The 25,189-nt window shown below is 51.0% G+C and overlaps 1 protein-coding gene across 2 annotated transcripts in view; it reads left to right on the top strand.

Moving 5' to 3' along the window:
* The window catches only part of LOC103596306 (cholesterol 24-hydroxylase), a 32,887-nt gene extending 11,203 nt beyond the window's left edge, over positions 1-21,684 (top strand). For both annotated transcript variants that reach the window (XM_008579908.1, XM_008579909.1), the window contains 12 exons: positions 4,334-4,407; positions 4,880-4,966; positions 9,009-9,147; positions 9,859-9,969; positions 10,926-11,076; positions 11,265-11,327; positions 13,366-13,438; positions 15,862-15,946; positions 16,590-16,700; positions 19,815-19,903; positions 20,782-20,848; positions 21,072-21,684. In XM_008579908.1, the coding sequence (XP_008578130.1) occupies positions 4,334-4,407; positions 4,880-4,966; positions 9,009-9,147; positions 9,859-9,969; positions 10,926-11,076; positions 11,265-11,327; positions 13,366-13,438; positions 15,862-15,946; positions 16,590-16,700; positions 19,815-19,903; positions 20,782-20,848; positions 21,072-21,242 (1,221 nt within the window). In that variant the 3' untranslated portion in view covers positions 21,243-21,684. The remainder of the gene's footprint in view (positions 1-4,333; positions 4,408-4,879; positions 4,967-9,008; positions 9,148-9,858; positions 9,970-10,925; positions 11,077-11,264; positions 11,328-13,365; positions 13,439-15,861; positions 15,947-16,589; positions 16,701-19,814; positions 19,904-20,781; positions 20,849-21,071) is intronic.
* Positions 21,685-25,189: the final 3,505 nt, after the last annotated feature.

Here is a 25,189-nt window from a genome sequence, read left to right as displayed (position 1 = left end):
GCAACCCTCGGTGTTGCTCCCGCGCCTCACTCAGCCAGTGAGCGGGAACCGGTCTGTATGTGGGATCCGAACCCTCGGGCGGGAGCGCCGCCGCGCTTCCCAAGCGGCGCACTTATCCAGTGCGCCACCAGGCTGGCCCTTTGTTTTTGTTTTCTAAATCACACATTTAATTTCTTTGTTTTAAAATGTGTTTTTTAAATTAAAAAATTTTGAATTGTGATAAAATATATGTAACATGAAATGTACCATTTTAACTATTTTTAGGTGTATGGTTTAGCAGCATCAAATTAAGTGCATTCACACAGTTGTGCAACCATCACCACCACTTATCTCCAGAGTTCCCAAAACTGAAACTCTGTCCCCATTAAGCACTAACTCCCTGTTCTCCCCTCCCTCTGCCCCTGGCACCCACTTTTCTACTTTCTGTCTCTATGAATCTGACTACTCTAGGGACCTCAGATAAGCTGAATAATACAATTATTTGTCCTTTGGGGACTAGCATATTTCACTCAGCATAATGTCTTCAAGGTTCATCCATGTTTTAGCATGTGTTAGAATTTCCTTCTCAATTTATTTAATTGGGCTATGGCTATTCAGACTTTCTCTTTTTCTTGAGTTTGGTAATTTGTGTCTTCAAAGGGATTTGTCCATTTTACCTAAATTGTTTAAATTATTGGCATAAAGTTGTTTATAGTATTTACTTATTATCTTTTTAATGTCTACAGGATCTGTGTTGACATTCCCTTCTTCATTCTGGAGAATAATAATTTGGGTTTTCTTTTATTTTCTTGGTCAGTCTAGCAAGAGTTTTATCAATTTTATTCATCTTTTCAAAAAAACCAACTTTTGGTTTTATTGATTTTCTTCATTTTTCATCTGTTTTCTATTTTATTGATTTCCGCCCTTTATTATTTCCTTCCTCTCCTCACTTTGGGTTTAATTTGTTTTTGCTGTAATTATTTAGAACAGGAGTTTAGATCATTGATTTTGTTCTTTTATAATATAAGCACTTAAAGCCATGCATTTACCTCTCTGCACTGCTTCAGCACAAATTTACCACCAATTTTGATATTATCTTAAAGTTCTGTTATTAGGTGTACACATTTAGGATTGTTATGCCTTTATGATGAACTGACTGTTTTATCCTTAGAAATGTCCCTTTTATTCTTGGTAACATTCTTTTATCTGAATTATATTTTGTCTGCTTTCAAATAGCCCCTCCTGCTTTCTTATGCTTAGTGTTTCATGGAATATTTTTTTCTATTATTTTACCTTTAATCTTTCTGGGTTTTCATATTTCAAGTGGATTTCTTGTAGGTAATATATAGTTGGGTCTTGCTGTTTTATACAGTCTGACAATCTCTGCTTTTACCTAGAGTGCTTAGATCATTTACATTTAATGTAATTATTGATGTGATGGGGTTAAGTCAACAATATCGCTATTTGCCCTACCTGATGTTTGTTCCCTTTTTCTCCTTTCTTGACTTCTTTTGGATTAAGTATGTTTCAGTATTCTATTTTATCTTCATTATTGGCTTATTAGTTCCCTTTCTCTCTCTCTTAATGGTTGTCCTAGGTTTATAACATCATCTTTAACTTGTATCAATCCAGTTGCAAATAATATTATACCACTTCATCTCCGCCTGCTTTTAAGATATTCTCTTTATTACTAGTTTTAGCAATTTAATTATGATCTGCCTTTGTGTACTTTTCTTTATGTTAATTCTACTTGGGATTCTTTGAACTTCTTGGATTTATGGGCTCCTTGAACATATTTGTAATATTTGCAATAAGCATAATAGGTGTAAAGGTGTCTTAGAATTCTTGTCTGCTTACTCAATCACCTCTGTTATTTCTGGGTCTAGTTATAGGTCAGATTTTCCTGCTTTTTGGCATATCTAGTAGTTTTTGTTGGATGCTGGACATTGTGAATTTTATATTTTTGAGCACTAGATTTTGTTAGATTCCTTTAAAGAGTGTTGGACTTTGTTCTGACAGATGGTAAAGTCACTTACAGATCAGTTTGATCCTTTCCAGGCTTGCTTTAAGGCTCTTATGGGAGTGCATCTGGAGTAGACTTTTACTCCAGAGCTAGTTTAGCCCCACTACTAAAGAGTGATCCTTCTGGGGCCTCTACTGAAGGTCCTGAGTCTGAGATTTGTCTACTCTGGCTGGTAGGAACATTAATAATTCTCAGCTCTGTGTAAACTCTCAGAATTTTTCAGCCTGTAGTTATCCAGTAATTCTCCTTTCCCCAAAAGTTGTTTTTGCTCAGTCTTGTGGCATTTAACCCTACATGTATGAAGATTGGTGTTCATCCAAAGATTCAAGGGACCCAGAGAAGATTTCTGCATAGAAGCTCTTTCTATGCATAGCTCTTCTCTGGTACTCTGTTCAATAATTCTAGCTTCTGTTGGCCTGTCTAGACTATGATCTCTTGGCAAGGCTGCTGGACTGTATTTGGGTCTCTTCTTTAGTGCCATTGTCCTGGAATTGACTCTGGGTAGAAAGCTAGGGTAACCCTAGGCCATAGGGCTCACATCTTTTTTTCCTTCTTCTCTTGAGGTTCACAGTTCTGCACGGCTTGTTGTCCAGTGTCTAAGAACAGATGTTTCATAATTTCTCACAGTTTTCTGGTTGTATATGGCAGGAGGGCAAATCCCCAGCCATTACTCCTTCATGGGTAGAAGTGTGCTGTCTGTATAGGCCACCAGAGGAAGCAGTGAGGTGCTGGGGTTCCCTGTGCATCCCTTACATTCCAAAGCCCAGTACACTGGGCCAACACATGATCCCTAGCCCCTGGCACAGCAGGCCATGGGGGACACCTTGTCAGAGCCTATGCTGAGGCTGCTCTGCCTCAGTAGTGGGGGCTCTTTACTTCAATTTAGGAAGGGCTGACTTAGACCTCAGACTATTCAGGGATGTTTGAGAGGGGTCTGGGAGGTGGGCATTTACTGTCATGGTCCTCCTCTTGGTGGGAGCTGGGTAGTGACAGAACTTGGTTTTCTAATGACATTGTTTGGGGAGAGATTGAGATTCCTGGGATGTGGCTCATGATGCAAAGGCAGCTACTTCTGGGGTTTCCTTTTGGTTGAAAAATTAATGTTAGACCTCCACCCTCTCAGGTTCTAAATTCAGAGAAGTGAGCACCCCCCGGGTCTGTTTATAGTGGAGAAATCCCCTTCCTGCTTCCCAATTCCCATAGGATAAAACTCATGCCCCAGAAGGCAGGTTCTGGGATCTGGGCCCCGTGGCCTCTGCAGCCTGCCCTGCTGCCCCTCCCCATTACACACAACTCTGCCTGAGTGAACCAAGGGGACCTGGGCTCCCTTGGCCTAGACCACAGCTTCTCTCCCTCTCCCCAACAGCAAATTGCCTGGATGCAAATCCTACATCCGCCACTTACCATGTCTGTGACCCTGGGCCAGTTTTAAACCTCAGTGTCTTCACCCATAAGATGAGCGTATAAGAATAGCCCCCGCATCTTTGGGCTGACTAGGCATTGAATGAGCCACAGGATGCTGATGTGCACCTGGCATTTATTGAGCACCTGCTACGTACCCTGCACCGTTCTCAGTACTTTTCATTTGGACTGATTTACTCTTCACAGCAAACCTCCCAGGCAGGCATTCTTCTTCGTCCCATCTTGTAAGATGAGGAAATTGAGGGGCATAGGACGTGAGTAACTCATCCGGGGTCATAGATTTAGCCAGCGGAGGAGTGGGGATACTGAGCCTGGATCCAAGTTCAAACCAGGTGACTCCACATCCCAGGCTGTTAACCACTGGGCCATGCTGCCTCAAGAGCTGCTGACTAATACTGCTATTGCTACCGGCCAGCTCTTGATGAGAAAAGTTGACCCTTCCTCCAGGAAGTCTTCCTTGACCTGTGAGCCTGGGTTGGTGCTAACACTGAATCTGTGTCCGGCATCTCTCCTGTGTCCCAGAAGCCCTTCCCCCAGCTTCTCCCCTTCCCACTCTGGTTTCAGAGCAGCACGTGCCTTTTCCTGCTTTGCTGCTTTGGAAGGAAGGTGGTGTGGCTTGGGGTCCTGAGTGTGGGCACTGGAATGAGCAACCCCCCTCCCTCCAGCTGTGTGTCCAGAGGAAAATCACTTCACCCCTCTGTGCCCCACCTCCCGCATACCCACACGGTTGCTATTGCTTGAAGACACTTCCTTGTCAATGGCTGAGGACCCCGTGAGCTCATGCATGGAAAGTGCTCACACCACAGCTGACACTCCGCTGGTGGTGATTATTTGGGGCATGTTTCACAAGAGTCCTTTGTAGCCTGTCATGGGTACACAAACTCATGTTGGTTTTTTGGGGATGTTTAGAAGTTCCTGATGTCAACCAAGTACAACAAGGACTCCAAGATGTACCGTGCGCTCCAGACTGTGTTCGGTGAGAGGTAAGGGGCCACGCTGGGAGGGCTGAGTGAGAGCCTCTGCTGTGAGCGGAGGGGCCTGGGGACCCAGAGTGTTGGGTGTGTCATTAAATTCCGAGGACCTGGCTGCCAGCACATGACAGGCACCCCATAAACGGTGGCCCTGCTCTTGTCTTTAGCACTTTCCTCCTCCGCTTCTCCCTCTGGATGGCAGGTCGGAGTACAGGGGTCACTGAGTTTGGGGCACATGATCACCTTATTTCTTTGTTAGTTATTTGGTTTTTATTAAGGGAAAATTGGCATAACGCAACCTTTGCCATTTTAACCACTTTAGTGTGGACAATCTCGTGGTCTGAGTACATTCCCAATGTGGTGCAACTGTCCCAACTATCTAGTTCCAGAACATTTTCGTCGTCCCCAAAGTGACCTGTGCCCATGAAGCAGTCACTCCCGCTGCTTCACCCTCTTTCTCACATTAAGTATTTGTCTCCTGCAGACTATTTGGCCAAGGCTTGGTTTCTGAATGCAACTACGAGCGTTGGCACAAACAGCGGAGGATCATGGACCTGGCCTTCAGCCGAAGGTGAGTGTGGCCAGAGATGGTCACTGCAGCTCTCGCCTGGTCAGAGGCGGCGCTGGGCTGCAGCAATGCAGGGGGCCTCGCCCAGCTGGAGGGAGAGAGGAAAGAGGGAACATTAGTAGTCAAAAGAGAGAGCGAGACAGGCCAGTCTGGGGGGTGAGCACGGCCCCACGTGGTTTGGGAGAATCAAGGCCTGAGTGCTCATGATGGCCAGAGGTGTGGCGGTCCCCATTCTCCAGGAAGTGCCCCTTCTCAGATCTCATCACTCCTTGTCTGGGCTTCTTATTTTATGCATTTCAGTTTTTTGGGGGTTTTTTGGTGATATTTTATGTTTTGAATACTTCTTTGATTGAAATTTAATTCACATGCTGCCTGAGTGCTCATGATGGCCAGAGGTGTGGCGGTCCCCATTCTCCAGGAAGTGCCCCTTCTTAGATCTCATCACTCCTTGTCTGGGCTTCTTATTTTATGCATTTCAGTTTTTTGGGGTTTTTTTGGTGATATTTTATGTTTTGAATACTTCTTTGATTGAAATTTAATTCACATGCTACACAATTCACCCATTTAAAGTGTACAATTCAATGGTTTTTAGTATATTCATAGAACTGTACAATCATCAGCACATTCTGTTTTACAACATTTTAACCCCCCCAGAACCAATCACTCCCCATTTCTTCCCAGTGCCGCCAGCCCCTGGCAACCACTAATTTACTTTCTGTCTCTATGGATTTTCACATTCCAGACAGTTCATTATAAATGAAATCATATAATACGTGGTCTTTTGTGCCTGGCTTCTTTCACTTTTCATGTTTTCAGGATTCCTCCAGACTATAGCCCGTGTCAGTACTCCATTGCCTTTATAAGGCTGAGTAATATTCCATTGTGTGACTAGACCACACTTTGTTTATTCTCCAGTTATTGGACATTTGGATTGTTTCCACTTTTCAGCTATTATGAATAGTGTGGCTTTGAACATTTTTATACAAGTTTTTACGTAAACATATAGTTTCACTTTTCCTGGGTATATACCTAGTATAATCACTGAGTCAGTTAACTCTATGTTTAACATTTTCAAGAACATAATCTTTTACTTTGATAAAACGTCAAATTTATAGAAAGATCATCATAATAGTTTAAGGGACTCGTATTATTTTTTACCCAGATTCACTTATTGTTTATTATTTAAATCACAATTTGCTTTATCATTTCTTTTCTCTCACTGTGTATATATAAATACATTTGTCATTTTCTCTCTGTGTGTATATACATGTATTTGTATATTTTGGACACAGTGCATATTTTTAAAAACCATTTGAGAGTAAGTTAGAAACATTGTTCTCCATATCTTTAAACATTTCCATGTTTATTTCCTAAGAACAACGACTACATAACTACAGTTTAGCTGTTAAAATGAGGAAAATTGGTATTAATCCAATAATGTTATCTAATCCACAATCCATATTCAAATTTTATCATTTGTGCCATTATTGGTATTTTTTTCCTAGCCTAAGATCCATTCCAGGTTCATGTGTTGTGTTTAATTGCTGTCTCTTTAGCCTTCTTCTTTCTGGAGCCTTTGTCAGCCTTTCCTTGACTTTCTTGACCTTAACGCATTTGAAGATCACAGGCCAGTTGTGTAGATGGCCCTTCGGTGTGAGCTTGTCAGCTGTTTCCACATGATGAGACCCAGGCTATGCCTTTTGGACAGGAGTGCCACACAGTGACATTGCGTCCTCCTCAGCGGCATCATATCTGGAGGCATGTGCCATCAATTTGTCCCATTGCTGGCCATGTTAACATTGCTTACCTGGTTCAGGTGGTGTCCTCCAGATTCCTCCACTGTGAAGTTGCTCTTGAATAGACAGTCTTTGGGGGACTGTAGGAAAAGCCTCGCCTGAAGGCTCACTGACCCCAGCCTCCTCACGGGCCTCCCTGCCTCCTGTCTCCCTCCCACAGTGCATCCAACTCACCGCTCTGAAGAGATCTTGCTAAAACTCAGATCTGACCATGCCACTCCCCCTCTCTGAAGCCTTCAATGGCTCCCTGAAAGGTGAAGATCAGACCCACCCCCAGTCTGGCCCCTGAAACCTTTCCATGCTTTGCATCCTCTCCCCCACTTTTCTGGAACACTGTGCTCTTTCTGACACCTTTGCCTTTGCTTCGGCCATTCCCACTGCCTCAGCATGGTCCTCCTGGGGGATTCCTGTCCTTCCTTTGATACCCAACTAAGATGTCACCCTCTGAGGCTGAGTTCATGCCTCTGTCATGGCTCCTCTCATGCCCAGTGCAGTGCTTACATTCACATTTGACCTCTCCTTTCCCTCTAGACCACAGGTCCCTGAAGGCAGAAGATGCACCCTGTCCCTGACTCCTGTGCCCAGCACCAGGCACCCCACAGGCCCTCCTTGAATGCCCATAGAGTGAATGAATGCATGAGCAGGTCAATGAATTGGAAAATCTTGGTCTTACTGGAAAGTTGCCCGAGTTGAGAATAGGAAGGAATAGACTGGATAGAGGCATTTACTTAATAAATACTTATTGTGCTGAGAGTCAGGGTTACAAAGGCCAGCCAAGCTGATGTGGTTCCTGCCCTCAGGGTTCAAGGTTATTGGAGACATAGATTCTACCAGATGATGGCCTGCATGGTTGTGACATAAATCCTGGTGACATTGTTTGGGGGAACCTTCTCCAACACACAGGACCTTGCATCTGAACAGCACTTTACAGCTTATTAAGTACTTTCACAGACATTTCTATTTTTTTAATTTTAAATTTTGCTAAGATACACGTAGTATAAAATTTACTATTTAAATGGTAAATTAAATTTTTAGATATGCAGTTCAGTGGTATTAAGTTCACTCACATTATTGTGCAACCATCACCAGACATTTTGATTTTTTAAATCTCACAATAAGGGGTCATCTTAGAGATGACTATTTTATTGTAAATGCCAAATTTATAAAGTTATATGAAAGAAGCATTGGAAGATGCCTGTAAGTGTTTATGGAAGTATTGTTGAGCCTTGGTGAATCCTAATTCACTAATGAAGAAAAAATAGGGACCACTGGTTAATTTCATCTCTAGCCATCATCTACACAGAATATTATTACACACTTTTAATAAAATTTTTAGTTTCTACTTTTCTGGATTTCACTTTTGCTGGAAGACCTTGGTCCCAAGGGTTAATTTTCTTTCCTAATTAAAAAAGTACTCTCTTTGTTTCTCTTTTTAAAAACTTGTTATTTGGAAATAATTTCAAATTCCCAGGTAAGTTTTAAGAATAAGAGTAGGGTAAAGAATACTCATGTACCCTTTATCAAATTAATATTAAAAGATCTTTATCAAAAATTCCTTTTAATTATAAAAGCAGCACTTTCTGTTAGTAAGAATTCAGAAAAATGTAATGTGCAAAGTGGCGTCTCCCCCCCATCCTTTTCTCTTGTGGTTGCCGTTTTCATTCGTTTGGAGCACATCCTTCCATTCCTCTTTGTAAGCTCTGTGCTGGGAGATGAGCAGTCTTGGGGCAGGGAGTGCTGTGAGCTGAGAGCTTGGGGCTGCAGATGGTGACTGAGGACTCATTTCCATGTAGAGCTGGGCACCATGATTGCTCAAGGATGGGGGTAAAATGGGAAGACAAAAGGCTGCAGGTGGTGGCAGGGGCAGGGCAGGTGAGGAGAGTGGTCAGTGAGCAGAGGGGTAGGAAAGGAACCAGGGTGGCTCTGTAATGAACTCTAGGAGGCCAGAGTTTCTACACTGCCATGTCCCTTTTGAAGTCAGAGGGCAGACAGATGACCCATGGAACCACTAAGACAAAGGAAAAGGGACAGCGTTCATACAGAGGGGAGGGGAATTTTGGAACCCCAGGGCTTAGTTCAGTTACCACAGTGCCAATGTGCAATCTGGGCCTCAAGGGGAGGCCAGAAAGGTTGGGAGGGACCACCCACCTTCACTCTGCACATAGTCCTCCCCACAGGGGGCAGCGCGTAGGGCGGTCTGCAGGACTGAGCTGGTCCTGGTGCCGTTGATGCCTGTGATGTTTCCCCAGCTCCTTGGTTAGCTTGATGGAAACGTTCAACGAGAAGGCCGAGCAGCTGGTGGAGATCCTAGAAGCCAAGGCGGATGGGCAGACCCCGGTGTCCATGCAGGACATGCTGACCTGCACTACCATGGACATCCTGGCCAAGGTGATGGCAGCGGCTGGGCGCAGGGACCGAGGGTCACGTGGAGCAGAGGGTTTTCTTCTCTCTCTCTCCTCTTTTCTTCTCTCCTCCCCACCCTCCTGCCTCTGTACATATCAGTGTCCCCTTCTCTGTGCTTCATGTATTTCTCATATATTTTGTCTCAAATACTCAAAGGAACCTAGTGTGAGGTTGGGACTAACTTCTCTAGAAATAGACAGAGAGGTGTGGGGCCTGGCCTGTAGCTGGTCGATGGCAGAAGCGGGATTCGATCTCAGGTCTGCCCAAAGTCTACCTCCCCTTCTTCATCCCTCCTAGGCTACTACTTGGCTCTTCGCCCCAGCAGACTTAGCAGTGGCCCAGATAACCCCAAACCCCACATAAAGACAGGTCAGACGATGTAGTGTGGGGACAGTGAGTGGAGTCATTAGTGTCACTGTTGTTGCTCCAGCAATACACTGTGAATCTAGATGTAGAATGGACACCTAAGGAAGGTTGCATTTCAGGGGAAATGCATCAGGGTTTGTTGAGTAGCTGCTATGTAATCCTCACAACATCCCATGAGGTTGGAATCATCATGGGTTGTAAGAACTTGATGACATGATGCACGGACCCTTAGCCCAGGGCCCGGGTCTCCAGCTGTACAGTGCCAGGTTCTGCCCTGGATCTGTGTCCTCCCATCCCCCAGGTATGACCTTGTCCTTCTCTCCACCCCAGGCAGCTTTCGGGATGGAGACCAGCATGCTGCTGGGTGCCCAGAAGCCTCTGTCCCAGGCAGTGAAACTGATGTTGGAGGGCATCACTGCATCCCGCAACACGCTGGCGAAGGTACTGCCCCAGCACCCCCTCTGGTAACCAGCCACCCCAGCTGTGTTGTCCTCATTTGCTGAAGCACCTCCTTCAGTGAGTTTTCAGAATAGGTTTTGAGTGTGACTAAAGTGACTTCTGAGTCAGGATTTGCATGCATCGCCTAGAATAGATGCTCAAAATCAAAGTGGCTTACTGTAAATTAGGAGTTCATCCTTCTCTCATGTAAAATGATCCCCAAAGCAGGCAATCTAGGATGGCTATGGTGGCTCCACAGTGTCAGATATTCCTGGGTCCTTCTGTTCCACTGTCCTCAGCACATCACCTCATTGTCATGGGATGGCTGCTGCAGCTCCAGCTATTACCTCCTCATTCCAGGTGGGGAAAGGTGATACTTGGGTTGGCCCCAGGCCCCCTCCTGCTCCCTGAGAGTTCAGCCTCTGAACTTGCAGTCCCCAACACCACCCCATCTTTTTGGCAGTTGATTTCCGCTCACTCCCCTGGCTGTGATCCCTCCTTCACTGCAGTGCTAACTGCCTCCATCCTTCAGGGGTCCCTTCTTATTTTCAAGGTCTACCTACGAGTTCAGCCTCTGAACTTGCAGTCCCCAACACCACCCCATCTTTTTGGCAGTTGATTTCCGTTCACTCCCCTGGCTGTGATCCCTCCTTCACTGCAGTGCTAACTGCCTCCATCCTTCAGGGGTCCCTTCTTATTTTCAAGGTCTACCTATGTGGATGTTTTAAGACATCTTTCCCATCATTTCTGTGGATTTGGTGCAGGAAGGGGAAGCTGATGCTTGGGCTTAGTCCTCCGTCTTGATCTAGTCTCCCTGACTGCTTTACTTTTTTCTAGAATTTTCTCACAGACTTCTGACCTCCTAGCTTGCCAGTGCTGCTACGGATTTCCGAAGTCATTGGTGGGGTGGATGGGGACATGTGTTCCATCAACCGTTCTGAGCTGGAACTCTTGTCCAGTTTATGCCAGGGAAGAGAAAGCGGCTTCACGAGATCCGGGAGAGCATTCGCTTTCTGCGCCAGATTGGCAAGGACTGGGTCCAGCGCCGCCGGGAGGCCCTGAGGAACGGGGAGGACGTGCCCGCCGACATCCTCACGCAGATTCTCAAAGGTGCGAGGCTCCCCTGAGGGCCTGGGGGGCTAGGGCGGGCGGGGGAGCTCCTGTCAGCTCATGGTGCACCCTTGGCCCCATTTGTCCCTGTCTGGCCTAAGAGGAGAAAGACAATTGGTTCTTTTGTGAGCTGTGGGGAAGGGGAGCAAGGAATGTGCTGAAGGCCTGAGACTCTCCTTGTTTTGCAGCTGAAGAGGAGGCCCAGGATGACGAGATTCTGCTGGACAACTTTGTCACTTTCTTTATCGCTGGTTGGTAGCTCTGGAGGTGACCAAGGGCTCAGAGCTTTGTGGGACTGATGAAAAGCATGCATCACTTAAACCCCGACTCTGGGGGATTTCTCGGGCTGTCTGAGCAGAGTTCTGCTGCGGGATTGGGGGGCCAGGAGGAGGGGAGCAGGAGCCCTCTCTCTTTGCTGGCCTGGTAATGGAGCCGGCAGATGTGGGGCTTTGTGAAGCTGGCTTTGCTATCTCAGGAGAGCCTGGCATTGTGAATTCAAGGCTACCCCTCACCCAGAATCTGCAGGGAAGCCTTCATTACACTGGTGCAAGAAGATGTGCTCAGCAACTTCATTCATGTGCTCGTCAGGTATTTCCTGAGCATCACTCTGCACCTAGTCACCTCCTCTTCACCCTTCAGCAAGCCTCAGGTGCCACTTCCTCAGGGAAGCCCTCAGCAATCATCCAAACGCATCAGGCCCTCAGTTACAAGCTGGCTGTGGTGCCCAGAGCTCCTCTCTGCCTGCACCTCTGACACCGTTAAATTGTACATGAACTTGTGGTAATTCGATGAGGTCTGTCTCTCCCACCAGCTTGCATGCTGGATGAGCGAGGGGTTATATTGTTTTGCTCACCAGTGTATTCTCAGGGCTCAGTGCAGTAGGTACCCATAAAGATTATATAAAATGAATGAACAAATGAATGAGTGCCAGGTATTGGGCAGGCAGAGGTGAGGAAGATGACGGACAGCTCCTAGTCTAATGGTGGAGGTGGATAGACAGACAAGTATTGATTGAGGAGCAGGTCTGTACATGGATGGGGTGGAGGACAGCCCTCCAGGTGGGGAGAAGCACACGCAGGTACTGCAGGAGACTTGGAGAAATGGGCAGCGTTGGCACAAGACTCAGGGCTCTGTCACCTGCACAGGATAGCAAATACTTGCTGAGTGGATGTCTGGCCTTCACTCTTGCCGCCAAGACCCCAGGTCCTGGGTGTAGCTCCTGGATGGGCCTGGGCCTCAGTCTCCTCATCTGTAAAATGGGTGCCTTCAGGTGCTCTCCAAGCCTCCATCCACCTTCTGATGAGGATTTAATAATCCCCCCTCATGGCCCATCTCTGAGACCTGTGTCCAGATGCTGCAGGGTGCTGGGCCAGGCAGGTTGTCTCTCTCCTTCCTGGGAGAAAACCAAGGCCCAAGGAGGAAGTGCCCTGCTAGCATCATTGCTCATGCTGCAGAGCCAGGTCCAGGGCCAGACGTCTGGCTGCTGCAGTTCTCCGCCACAGAGGGCTCCCCCAGCTGTGAGACCTGCCCACCTTCCCAACCTAGGAGCAGCCGGGCCTCACTTCCAGCTCTCACTTGCTGTAAGGTACAGCCCTTCTCACACATTCAAGCAGGCTGGAGGTCGCTTGGCTGGGCAGTGGTTGCCACCTGTAAACCACCCATGCCTTTTAGAGTAAACTCATGCAACTCAGACTGTTCCTTCCCAGGCCAACTTGGAGGATTTCAACTCTTATCAACTTGGCTAGATCATGCCAGAACTCAGAATCTGCCCTTCTGAAATGATCCCCGCCTCTCATGGGAAGCCACCCATCGGTCATTGTGAGCAGAGGTGCCCCCTCCCTCACGGACCTCAGGGGTGTGGCAGGCCTTGGGCAGGCACCCTGCAGCCTGGCAACAACACGGGCCTTGGTCTCGAAAACTTTAGACTTCAGTCCAAGCTCTGCTCTCCCTGCCATGACCAAGAAAAGCACATTCTCTTAGCCTCAGCTTTCTCTTCTGCAAAATGGGGGTGAGCACCCCCCCAGGCCAGGCAGGGCTCAAAGGATGGCTGGAGGAAGGGGCTGTTAGAGTGCGAAAGCCAGATGCACAGGGGTAGACACCACTTACTTGACCACACTGGCTGGCACAGGGGATGCGGAGGCGGACAGACCATCTCCGTATCTCAGCCGTGGAGGGCAAATGTGGGGGCCTCAACTGCCACCAGGGGCTTGGGATCTCAGAGGCCACGCCAGCGGGGACAGCAGTTCCCACAGCCCCATGTGGAGCAGCTGCTCTCCCCCTTCCCCGCAGGTCACGAGACCTCTGCCAACCACTTGGCGTGCACGGTGATGGAGCTGTCTCGCCAGCCCGAGATTGTGGCAAGGTACGGAGCTGCCCTCGGGGTTGTCAAGGGGGTTTCTCTGATGTCTTGTTCCAGAGGGCCACCTGCCCTCAACTCCCATGGCTGAGCCTCCTCCAACATGCCTTGCTTCCCTTCACCCCAGGGCCTTGGCACGTGCCGTTCCCTCTTCTAGAAGGTCTTCTCCCTGCTTTCCTCTTGTAGAACATACCTTCTCCTCTTCCAGAAAACTCTCAGATCCTTAAAGTAGTCACCCTGTGCTTTCCCCTCCTAACCTCTTCCCAGCTCATGAATGTTTTCTCCTGGGATGTTACGTCTATTTCAGCCATGAGACCAGAAGCTCCAGGAGGGCAGGGACCGTGGCTCTTTCCCTCCCTGTGGTGTACCCATTTCCTGGCCAGGGGCTGGCGCTGAGGATAGAAAACAATTCCAACTAAAGTGCCGAGGGAGCACTTGTCTTCCATTGGCAAGACTGAGAAGGGCGTCCCTGGGCGATGGCATTGGTTTTCTTAAATACAAACAGGCTCCCTCAAGGCCTGTGGCATAGCTTGACTGAGCCAAGTGTGCACGTCACTCCAGCAGTGCCAGCGGGCTTGGGAGTGTGGGCTCCGGCCAGGTGGGAGGGCCTTGGACTGCAATGCTGTCACCACCAGTGTAAAAGACCATGAGAACAGAAAATAGTTGATTGCATTTAAATGTGTATAAAATAATAATATGCACCTTATATAAAAAACACAGAAAAAGCACAAAAGTTAAAATAGTAATAAGAAACACACCCGTGGGGCACCACCCACCCGCGGGCACCGCCAGCTGCTGGATTTCTGTTCAGCCTGTTAGTCTGCGCATGTGTAGTCGAGGCGTGTTTTTCGTCCTCTGGTTGTCTAGCCAGCCTGCATCCGCACGACTTAATCACAGCGTCACCCTGCATCATTGTAACCTCTTCCCAAACCCACTCTGTTTTTATTGCGGCAAAATATACATCACATATATTTTAACTTTTCGATATTTTTAGGTGCACAGTTCGGTGGCGTTAGGTGCATTCACACTGTCGTGCAGCCATCACCACCGTCTGTCTCCAGAACGTTTTCATCTTCCCCGCACAAAAGTTAAAATAGTAATAAGAAACACACCCGTGGGGCACCACCCACCCGCGGGCACCTCCAGCTGCTGGATTTCTGTTCAGCGTGTTAGTCTGCGCATGTGTAGTCGAGGCGTGTTTTTCGTCCTCTGGTTGTCTAGCCAGCCTGCATCCGCACGACTTTATCACAGCGTCACCCTGCATCATTGTAACCTCTTCCCAAACCCACTCTGTTTTTATTGCGGCAAAATATACATCACATACATTTTAACTTTTCGATATTTTTAGGTGCACAGTTCGGTGGCGTTAGGTGCATTCACACTGTCGTGCAGCCATCACCACCGTCCGTCTCCAGAACGTTTTCATCTTCCCCGACTGAGCCTCTGTCCCTGTTAAACACTCACTCCCCGTTCTCCCCTCTGCCCAGCCCCTGGCACCCACCATTCTACTTTCTGTCTCTGTGCATTTGTCTATTCTAGGGGACCTCATGTACGTGGCTTCACACAGTATTTGTCCTTTTGTGACTGGCTTATTTCACTCAGCGTAATGTCCTCAATGTTCATCCATGCTGTGGCTTGTGGCAGAATTCCCTGTCTTTTTAAGGCTGAATAATATTCCATTGTGAGTATATACCACGCTTTGCTTATCTGTTCATCTGTCCACGGACACTTGGGCTGCTTCTACATTCTGTCTATTGCGGATAGTGCTGCTGTGAACACGGGTGTGCAAGTATCTCTTCGAGTCCCTGCTTTCAGTGCTTCAGGGTGTCAGCCCAGAAATGGGATGGCTGGATTATATGCTAACTTATTTTTAATTTTTTGAGGAACCTCCATGCTGTTTTCCACAGCAGCTGCACCGTTTTACATCCACCCCAGCAGTGCACAAGTGTTCCGACCTCACCACACCCTGATCCACACTTGTTATTTTCTGTTCTGTTTTTTTTTTTTAATGTACATACAATGACCATCCTAATGAGTGTTAAAGCTGCATATTATTTTAGCAGTGTGCAGCCTCCGGTTTACTCAGCCCACACCTTTGGATGTTCATGCTGCTGTTTCCAGCTGTCAGCTGCTAGCGACCAGGCCGTGATAGGCACAGGCCTTGCGCCATATGTATTTCCTGCAGCCAATTCCAGGCATCAGACACAAAGGGTGGCTGTTCTAAGGGCCCTGGAACACAGCTCCCCATTGCTTGGGCCTTCTGTTTCGGCCATGGCACTTGCTGGATGTCTTCAGCAGTGGGCTGGGCAGAGTTTGCAGGTGGGGACACCATGCCTCCCTCTTCATGCTTCCTTCCATCCCCCCTTCTTAAAACTAACGTGGGGGAAGTCGCTCTTTGGAGACAAACTGGTCTATGTCTCACCTGACAGGCTACAGGCTGAGGTGGACGAGGTCATCGGTTCTAAGAGGCACCTGACCTGCGAGGACCTGGGGAGACTGCAGTACCTGTCCCAGGTGCGGGGGACAGGAGAAAAGCTTCTGGGCTGATGTGGGTGATCTGTTAAGTCAGGCCTGCTGCTTCCCTGGCCCTTTAGTACAGTGGTTCTCAAAAGCTGATGTATCTGAGAATCTCCTGGGAGATTTAAAACATCCTGAGGCCCAGAGACTAGTGACATCAGAGTTGGGGGGCTCTCCAGGCAATCCCAATATGCAGCTAAGGTTGGAAACCAGCCCTTTGGTCAATGGTGTCATGTTTGTACTTCCCATTAGGCCTGGGTTTCACAAGCCTTAAGCTTCTCACTATGGAGCCAGGCTCAGCAGACGCCTCCCCACACTGACAAAGCACAGCAGGGGACCTTGCTTGGTTCTGCTGGAAGCACAGCTTTCTTCTGTCTGAGGTTCTCTAGAATGGTGGGAACCCTGGTTCCTGATCCCGGCTCTGCCACCATGGCCTTGCACAAGTCCTTCCTCCTTCTGGTCCTCAGTTTTTCCATCTGTCACATGAGGGGTTGAGCATAACAGTGAGGCTAATGTCCAAGGGGTCTGGGATCATCTGGGATGTGGGTGCACATTCAGCACTGTGAGTAGGAAGGAGATGGGTCCAGGACACACTGTGGGATCCCCTGACTACTTGTTATCTCCCCTCTGGCTCCCGTAGGTCCTCAAAGAGTCACTGAGGCTGTACCCACCAGCGTGGGGCACCTTCCGCCTGCTGGAGGAGGAGACCTTGATTGACGGAGTCAGAGTTCCTGGCAACACCCCGCTCTTGGTGTGTGGGAGCCCTGGGGGGCCATGGGGTGGGCTGGTCTGCTCACCCCCAGGGTGGCCCATTTGGGGCTCTCTGCTGAGGTCAGGGAATTTGGTGGCCCTGTTGTCATCACCGTACGTGGCTCCACTAGCCGCCCTGTGCTTTCTCTTTTGAGTTTCACCACAACCCTACGAGCTATTTTTCAACCCCTTCACACTGTCCAGTATAAGATTACAGCAGATAATTCTGGAAGGGAGGTGCCCCATTTACAACTGAGGATACTGAGGTTCAGAGAGGTGAGGCTACTTTCTTGGGGTCACACAGCTGGTGAGGGGCAAACATGGTTTCACAGCTGAGCCAGACCTGTCCTAGTTCTTTCTCTCTCCCAGTTGGACAGTCCCTTCTCCCACTGTGGTCAACTTTCTCCCTCCACCCTCCTTTACATCTTGTTTCCTTGTTTGTTTGCTTATCCATTCATTTATTCATTCATTCAAGTATAAGGACCTCTCCTTAAACCCACCCCACCCCCAAATCTAGGAAACTAAAATGTAATTACCTACATATATCACTCTCCTGCTATTCCCAGAAGTAATCACTACCCTGAATTTTGTGTCAGCCATTCCCTCACCTTTTTGTGTGTGTGTGCATGTGTGCACACGCATGTGTGTGTGCATGTGTACCCACACGGTAACATGCTATAGGACTTGGTTTTTGACTCAGGGGGATGACTCCTACCATTTGGGTAGCTTCCCCAGGCAGCTGTAGGTCCTCCATTTTCACCACTGTGGAACAGTCTGCTGTGTGAACAGACCACTGTTGCTGGTCAATTCTGGGGTCATCGGGCATATGAGAGGTTTCTGGTGTGTGGCTACTGTGAGCCCCGCAGCAGCTACGAGCATTTTTGTCCACGTGACCTGGTGTAGTGTGCAAACGTGTTTCTTGGGCATGTACCCAGGAGCGGGAGGTCTGGGTTACAGGGCAGATGAATGTTCAAGTTTACGAACCAATGCCAGATTGTTTTCCAGAGTGCCTGTGCCAACTCAGAGGCCCACGAGTGGTGCAGGAGAAACCCTGTGGTTCCTTATCCTCCCAACACTTAGTATGGTCTAAGTTCTTACTTTCTGCCAACCAAATATGTGTAAAACATTATTTCACTGTGGTCTTGATTTGCTCTTTCCCAATTACAAGTGAGGTTGAGCATCTCTACGCTATTTTCCTCTTCCATGAGATGTTGCCTCAGTTTCCCCTTTTGGATTGTTTGTCTTTTCTTATTGATATGTAGAGATTTATTTTAAAAATTCATGTGTTACTCCTTTGTCATCAGCTATATGTGTTGCATATGTCTTCTTCAGGTTTGTGGTTTGTCTCCATTAATGTGTTTTTGATGATCTGTTTTTTTTAGTGGTTAGTTCTTTCATTTTTTCTTGCTTAAGAAATTCTCCCCTACCCTGATATGAGAAGGATGTTCACTTACATTGGCCTCTAACAATTTTACATTTTTCTTTTGAAAGTTCAGCTCTTATCTACCTAGAATTGATTTTGTGTATGGCTGGCTGCTGAATAAAGTGCCACGGATGGCTGGCTTAACCAACAGAAATTTATTTTCTTATAGTCCTGGAGGCTAGAAGTCTAAGATCAAGTCTAAGGTCATTCCTTCTGAGGCCTCTCCCCTTGACTTGTAGATGGCCACCTTCCCCCTGTGTCCTTACATGGTCATCCCTCTCTGTGTGTCTGTGTCCTAATCTCTTCTTATAAGTCATATCAGATTAGGGACCACACTAATGGCCTCATTTTAACTTAGTCACCTCTGTAAGGACCCTATCTCCAAATGCAGTCATATTCTGAGGTCCTGGGGGTTAAGACATCAACATACAAATTTGGAAGGGACACAATTCAGCCCATCACAGAATCCATCTTTATTTTTATGTGTGCGGATGGGTGTGCTTCCAGCCCATCTGCAGAGCAGCCCCATCCCTCCCAGGGCTCTGCCACACCTCCCCCAGCAAACATCCAAGTTTCCTCTGGTTCTGCTCTGCTGATCATTTGTTTTATGCCCCTGTACCGGTACCACTCTGCCTCAGTGGTCACCCTTTAGCATGCCCTTACAGCTGGTAGGGTGAGGCCTCCTGGCTGACTCTTAGCCTGCAGGGTACAACCTCATGGGCTTTGAGGGGACTGACCCAGGCTCCAAGCCCAGCTCTGCACTTGGCTTGCTGGGTCATCTCCATCAGACCCTGTTTCATCTGGGCCTGTTTCATCCTAGTAATGTGGAGATAGTGATACCTTAGTCACAGTCTATTGAGAAGAATCAGTAGGATAATGTATGTCACATGTCTGGCAAAAATCCCTGGCACATAGTAGGATCCCTTGACCCCAGTCCCTCCTCCTAATGCTTCCACTCACTTTTCAGAGCTCAGCTCCAGGCCTCCCTCCACACCTCCAACCCCTCGCACCCTGGACTCTCGGCATAGAGAAGCGGAGCCAGGGTGGGCTAAGGGAGATACTTTGTTCAAGGGTGGGGGAGGAAAAGGCCAGCACCCAGGGCCCAAAATATGTGGCTTCTTCAAGGCCAGATGCATAGCCCCTGGAGCCCAGGGTCATGCAGGGAGCATCAGCCCCAATCAGGTGGCACCGTGCCTGTAGGTGAAAGCCTGCTGGGGGTCTGCAGCTCCCCCACCCCCAACCCCACTGAAGCAAGCCTTGAGTTGTAGGGAAACTGGGTAACAGCTCTCAAGGATGTAGAGAAAGAGGGCCTTGCAGAGTCAGATCCGAGTTTGAATCTCAGTTTGGCCACTTACTTGCTAGGTGATTCAGGAAAGTCACTAAGCCTCCCTCTGAGCCTCAGTTTCCCCATCTGTAAAATAAGGATAATTGTGACTCCCCCACAGGGCTGTGCCAAGCATGGAATGTTGTAGTATCCAGATGTTTGCCAGTACATTGGGCTGCCCCCTTTCTTCCTCTTAGAGACTTTCCAGGGGGCGAGTGGAATCCCACACCCACCTACATGGGTGGATGGAGAGATGGGGATGAGGGGAGGAGGGGGGTGACTCTGCTCTGAGCGGGTGACGGCAGTGGGTCAGGAGGTGCAAGGGGACCAATGCTTGGAAAAAGATGAGCGGATCCTTTGTCCGGCAGTTCAGCACTTATGTCATGGGGCGGATGGACACATACTTTGAGGACCCGCTGACTTTCAACCCCGATCGCTTCAGTCCTGACGCACCCAAGTAAGTGCCTCCTTGAGCTGCCCATGAGTGGGCCTGGTGGGAGGGATGGTCCCAGCAGGCTCTGGCCTGAGCCGCCTCCACCCATTGAGCCCACATGGCCTTCCAGACCCCTGGGAGGTGACTGCAGAGGAAATCACAGCTTGGAGAGGTTGGGTAACTCACCCAAGTAGCAGAGCTGGCGTTTGGCCCCAGCTTAGTCTGGTTCTAAAGCCCGCGCTCATAATCAGGACTTTATAGTGGGACGCCATGTGACTTAAGCAAATGACTTCTCCTCCTCCAGCCTTAAGCTTCCTGTCTGAGAAATGGGAATGCCGATGCAGCTGGAGGGTGCAGTGGGGGTAGTGCATGAACGTACTGAAGCAGTGGTGGGAAGAGCTGGCTCCAGGGACAGACTGCCTGTGCTCAGACCCAGGCTCTGCCCGGAACTGGACGTCAGTGACATATGACTGGGGCAAGTTGTTTTGCCTCTCTGAGCCTCAGTTCCTCCATCTGTGAGATGGGGATAATAGCAGCTCCTTCCGGGAGGGTCAAGAGGAGGAGAAAATGAGAAAATGCAGACCCAGAACTCAGCAGAATCAGCTGTCGACATTTTTCATGTGTGCAGAGCACATAGTCTCCGGCTCAAAGTCGGCCATCAGCAAGAGGCGGTTTTGTCATTGCCGTCTTCCTGCGTTGGCCCTGCCAAGGAGGAGAAAATGAGAAAATGCAGACCCAGAACTCAGCAGAATCAGCTGTCGACATTTTTCGTGTGTGCAGAGCACATAGTCTCCGGCTCAAAGTCGGCCATCAGCAAGAGGCGGTTTTGTCATTGCCGTCTTCCTGCGTTGGCCCTGCCGGGATGCCAGGGCACCAGCCTCCTCCCCTCTCTGTCCCCACAGGCCACGCTTCACCTACTTCCCCTTCTCCCTGGGCCACCGCTCCTGCATCGGGCAGCAGTTTGCTCAGGTAGGGGGGCAGGGCTGGGTTTCTGCCCAGAAGTGACTGCAGGGGTGGGGGCTTGTCCTGGGCCAGGGAACAGCTGGAAGCCCCTGCTGTGGACCTCCCGGGCTGGGGGCTGGGGCGGCCAGACCCGGCAGGACCGCCCGTACACAGAGGGAGGAGAGAGCCTCCTCCCTGTCCCCGTTTCCTCGGCTTGGCACTCATGTGCATCCCCCAACTCCTTGCACAGATGGAGGTGAAGGTGGTCATGGCCAAGCTGCTGCAGAGGCTGGAGTTCCGGCTGGTGCCCGGGCAGCGCTTCGGGCTGCAGGAGCAGGCCACGCTCAAGCCGCTGGACCCCGTGCTATGCACCCTGCGGCCCCGGGGCTGGCAGCCTGCGCCCCCGCCCCCGCCCTGCTGAGGGCCCTCCCAGGGGGACGGCAGGACGAGACTCCTCGGGCCAGGGCTGCGCCCGCCCCGCTCCACTGCCCAAGTCCCAGCCACCACCATCGTCTCTCCCCCACCTCTGAGCCTTTGCGCAGGCTACTCCCTCAGACGAGTCTCCCTAACTCCTGCACACTCCCTAAAGCCCTCTTCAGGTGTCACCTCCTCCAAGAAGCCCTCCTTGCCACCCCCCGGCCGGGCCGGGGCCCCTCCTCTGTGCTTCCTCAGTCACCTGTGCTACCTCTAACACCACACTGACCACACTGTATTGTGAGTGTCTGCTGACATGACCAACTGCCCTGCCAGGCTGTGAGTGCTTCAAGGGCGGGGTCTGCGTGTGATTTGTCTCTGAACCCCCTGTGCCCACCCAGGGCCTGGCACAGAGTCGACGCTCAATAAATGTGTGTTGACTGCATGAATGAATGGCCGAAACAGGCCATGGTGCTCTCTACTCAGTTTGCTTATCTCTAGGAAGGGGGAGATGTTGAGGCTGGTCTCTCTAAGGGCTGACCCAGCTCTGGAAGCTGCCAGCCCACAGATGCAATCCTGTCCCCACCTGTCATTGTTTATAGGGCAACAGTTTCCCCACCTGTAAGGGAGGACAAATAATAGGACCCAGTTCCTAGTGTTGGCGCGGGAACTGCGAGCGTTCACACGTAGATCGTGCTTGGCACAGAGCCTGTGGGCGTCAGCACCCTAGCCCCGCTGGCTGTTAGTAGCGTCGTTGTGGTCACCTCCAGGGAAGGCGAAGCAATGCAGTCCCCGGAAGGGCCTCACGGTGGCGCCCCGGCGCAGCGCTCCCGGCCTCAGACACAGCGGGCGGCGCCTTCCCCACCCGGCGGAGGGTCCCGGGGTCCGCGGGGGCGGGCGCGAACCTGGGCCCCGGCCCGGGCGCGGGTCACTTCGGGCGTCCGTGGACCGTCGGGTGGGGAGTGGGCCTCGCCATCCCCATTCACAGAGGCGGCCACCAAGGCACAGCGAGGTTGCCGGACTCGCTCAAGGTCAGGCAGCTGGTGGGGTCGCAGGGGTAGGGCCACCCAGGCGGGGCTGCGGCGATACCGCGCCCGGAGGTGGGCCTGGGTCTGGCGGTGGGACGCCGGCCGACCTGCAGAGGGCGAGCCGGCGGGAAGTGCTCGGAGAGGATGGGTCCGGGGTGCAGGCTGCTCCCTGCTGCCCGGGGGCGCAGGCGAATGCCCCACTCGGTGGCCCTGGAGGCTCCCGGTCCCCTCCCTGCCCTGACATTCCCTTGTGACCTGGAGCGGTGGTGGCCTTGTCTCAGCCCATTCCCTCATCTGTAAATCCGGACACAGTGACGTGGCGAGGACGCGGGACTTTGGATCGACTCTCACCTCTCACCCCAGCAGGAAGCTTCCAGCATGCACGCTCCGGGGGGAGGGGTCACCGCCCCCAGGCACAGGCTGCCTCGGCACTGAGCTGCTCTAACTCTCCAAACGCTCCTGCCCTCTTTATGCAGCCTCCCGCACCTGCTTCCCCACGTGCTGGGGCTGGTGATGGACCCTGAGCCCACCCAGCTGCCTGGGGTGGCCGGTGGCCCAGGCTGGGTTGGGGATAGCCTCAGGGTCCTCGGCCTGCTGGGTGTGGGGTAGGAACCTCGGCCCAACTGTCCACAGTGGGAGGTTATGTTCTGGGTGCCAGGGTTGGAGGCTGGTGGCCCTGCTGGGCTTCAATGACAGCCAACGTGGGTATACAGAGGACACACCCGTGTCCCAGCAATTAGCTGCCCACCGAAAAGGTTCTGGATGGGGGCTCAGCAGGGAGCCTGAGCCAGCTGTCCTGACAGTTGTGGCCTGAGAGGGCACCAAGTCCTTTACACTGTCCAGGTTTAGGCGGTTCATGGCCCCCTGGGGTGGGTGACTCTTAAGTCCATATTTGCCCAGACCTTACCCCTGGGCTCCAGACAGCTTCAGGCATCTCTGCCTGGATGTCCAAAAATAACCTCAGCTGGGGGTGGGGGTGCAGACACCGGGAATATTTCTGTATTTCTGGCAGGCGGCAGGGGACTTGCTGTGGGAGGGAGGGTCATTTCTCTGAATCAGAGCCAGGGGTGTGGAGGGATGGAGTCAGTTCCTGCCTTAGCCTGGATCTTTAGAAACCCTCGATTCTTCCAGAACATGGCATCTCCCTGCACATCCTTTCCCTTTGAGGAAACCAGAGTCACCCTCCTGGTGCTGCCTGCTTGGGCAGCTGCTGCTGGTGGGTCAGACCCTGGGCAGCCAGGCAGAGTGGTCACCTTAGCAGGGGGCAGCCTGGGAATTCTCGATGCCAAGGGCAAGTCCATAGGTCCTAAGGTGGCACTCCAAGAGAATGGGGACCAGAAGGGGTCCTGAGCCCCCCACTCTGGCCTGGCTCGATGGGCAGAGGCTGTGTGGTCCTCAGGCATGAGGCTGGGCAGGGGGCTGAGGGGTGGGGCCTTCCAGGTGGGGTGCAGCAGGTTCCAGGTTCTGTGCTGGGTGGGCAGGGGCAAAGGCCTCCCCTCTCCCCGCTACTCACTCTCCTGAGGTCCAGCTCCTCTGCTCGTTTTGGCTTTGGGTGGGGGGAGGGGAATGCAAGGACCTGGCCCCAAGTGGGAGGTGCTGAGTGACAGTGATGATGGTTACAGTAACATCGAAGGCCACACCAGCTCAGCTGCAGAGCACCCACGGTGCAGGCCCAGCTCTGCTGTAACCCTGGGCCCTTGTTCTACAGACAGGGCCTCCCAGAGGTGGGGGCCTGCCACAGTCACAGGGCAGAGGCCAGAGGGAACACAGGGGGCTCACACACACACACACATAGGGGCCTCCCTGTCCCTGGGCCCTCACCCCTGCTGGTGAGCCCAGGGGCCTTACACTGGGCGGTCTCCCCATCAGCTCCTGCCCACTGTCCCCCACTCACCAAGTGACAGAGGTCCTTGCACCCACACCCCGAGGTGAGAGGGTTGCCCCAGGAACCCAGCAGCTGCCCATTCCCTCACACTCCAGGGACACCAGTGCAGCTGGACAGGTCTCTGGCTTCTTTCTTGGCTAGGAGCCAGGAGGGTTGCCCAAGGCCACCCAGGCCACAGTCGGCTGAGGGGTGTCTGGGCTGTATGAGAGGGTCCTGGGTGTGGGAAACCAGTTCCTAGAGCTGTGCTAGAGCATATGCCCTTGTTCTACAGACAGGGCCTCCCAGAGGTGGGGGCCTGCCACAGTCACAGGGCAGAGGCCAGAGGGAACACAGGGGGCTCACACACACACACACATAGGGGCCTTCCTGTCCCTGGGCCCTCACCCCTGCTGGTGAGCCCAGGGGCCTTACACTGGGCGGTCTCCCCATCAGCTCCTGCCCACTGTCCCCCACTCACCAAGTGACAGAGGTCCTTGCACCCACACCCCGAGGTGAGAGGGTTGCCCCAGGAACCCAGCAGCTGCCCATTCCCTCACACTCCAGGGACACCAGTGCAGCTGGACAGGTCTCTGGCTTCTTTCTTGGCTAGGAGCCAGGAGGGTTGCCCAAGGCCACCCAGGCCACAGTCGGCTGAGGGGTGTCTGGGCTGTATGAGAGGGTCCTGGGTGTGGGAAACCAGTTCCTAGAGCTGTGCTAGAGCATATGTGTGTGTGTGTGTGTGTGTGTGTGTGTGTGTGTGTGTGTGTGTGTGTGTGCCTGCGCCCAATGTTTGTAAGTGTGAACCCTGTGTGTGTGTATGTGTGAACCCATGTGTGTGAGCCCCATGTTTGAGTCCCATATGTGTGAGCTGTGTGTGTATGTGTGTCCCTTGTGCACATGTGAGCTTCGTGTGCTTGAGCCCTGGGTGTGTGAGCTTCACATGTGTGTGAGCCCCATGTTTGAGTCCCATATGTGTGAGCTGTGTGTGTATATGTGTCCCTTGTGCACATGTGAGCTTCGTGTGCTTGAGCCCTGGGTGTGTGAGCTTCACATGTGTGTGAG

This window comes from Galeopterus variegatus, unplaced genomic scaffold (genome assembly GCF_000696425.1).
Source record: "Galeopterus variegatus unplaced genomic scaffold, G_variegatus-3.0.2 Scaffold1978, whole genome shotgun sequence".
NCBI classification, from domain to species: Eukaryota; Metazoa; Chordata; class Mammalia; order Dermoptera; family Cynocephalidae; genus Galeopterus; species Galeopterus variegatus.
The sequence above is the reverse complement of the archived record's forward strand: the minus strand, read 5'-3'. Positions and strand labels throughout refer to the sequence as shown.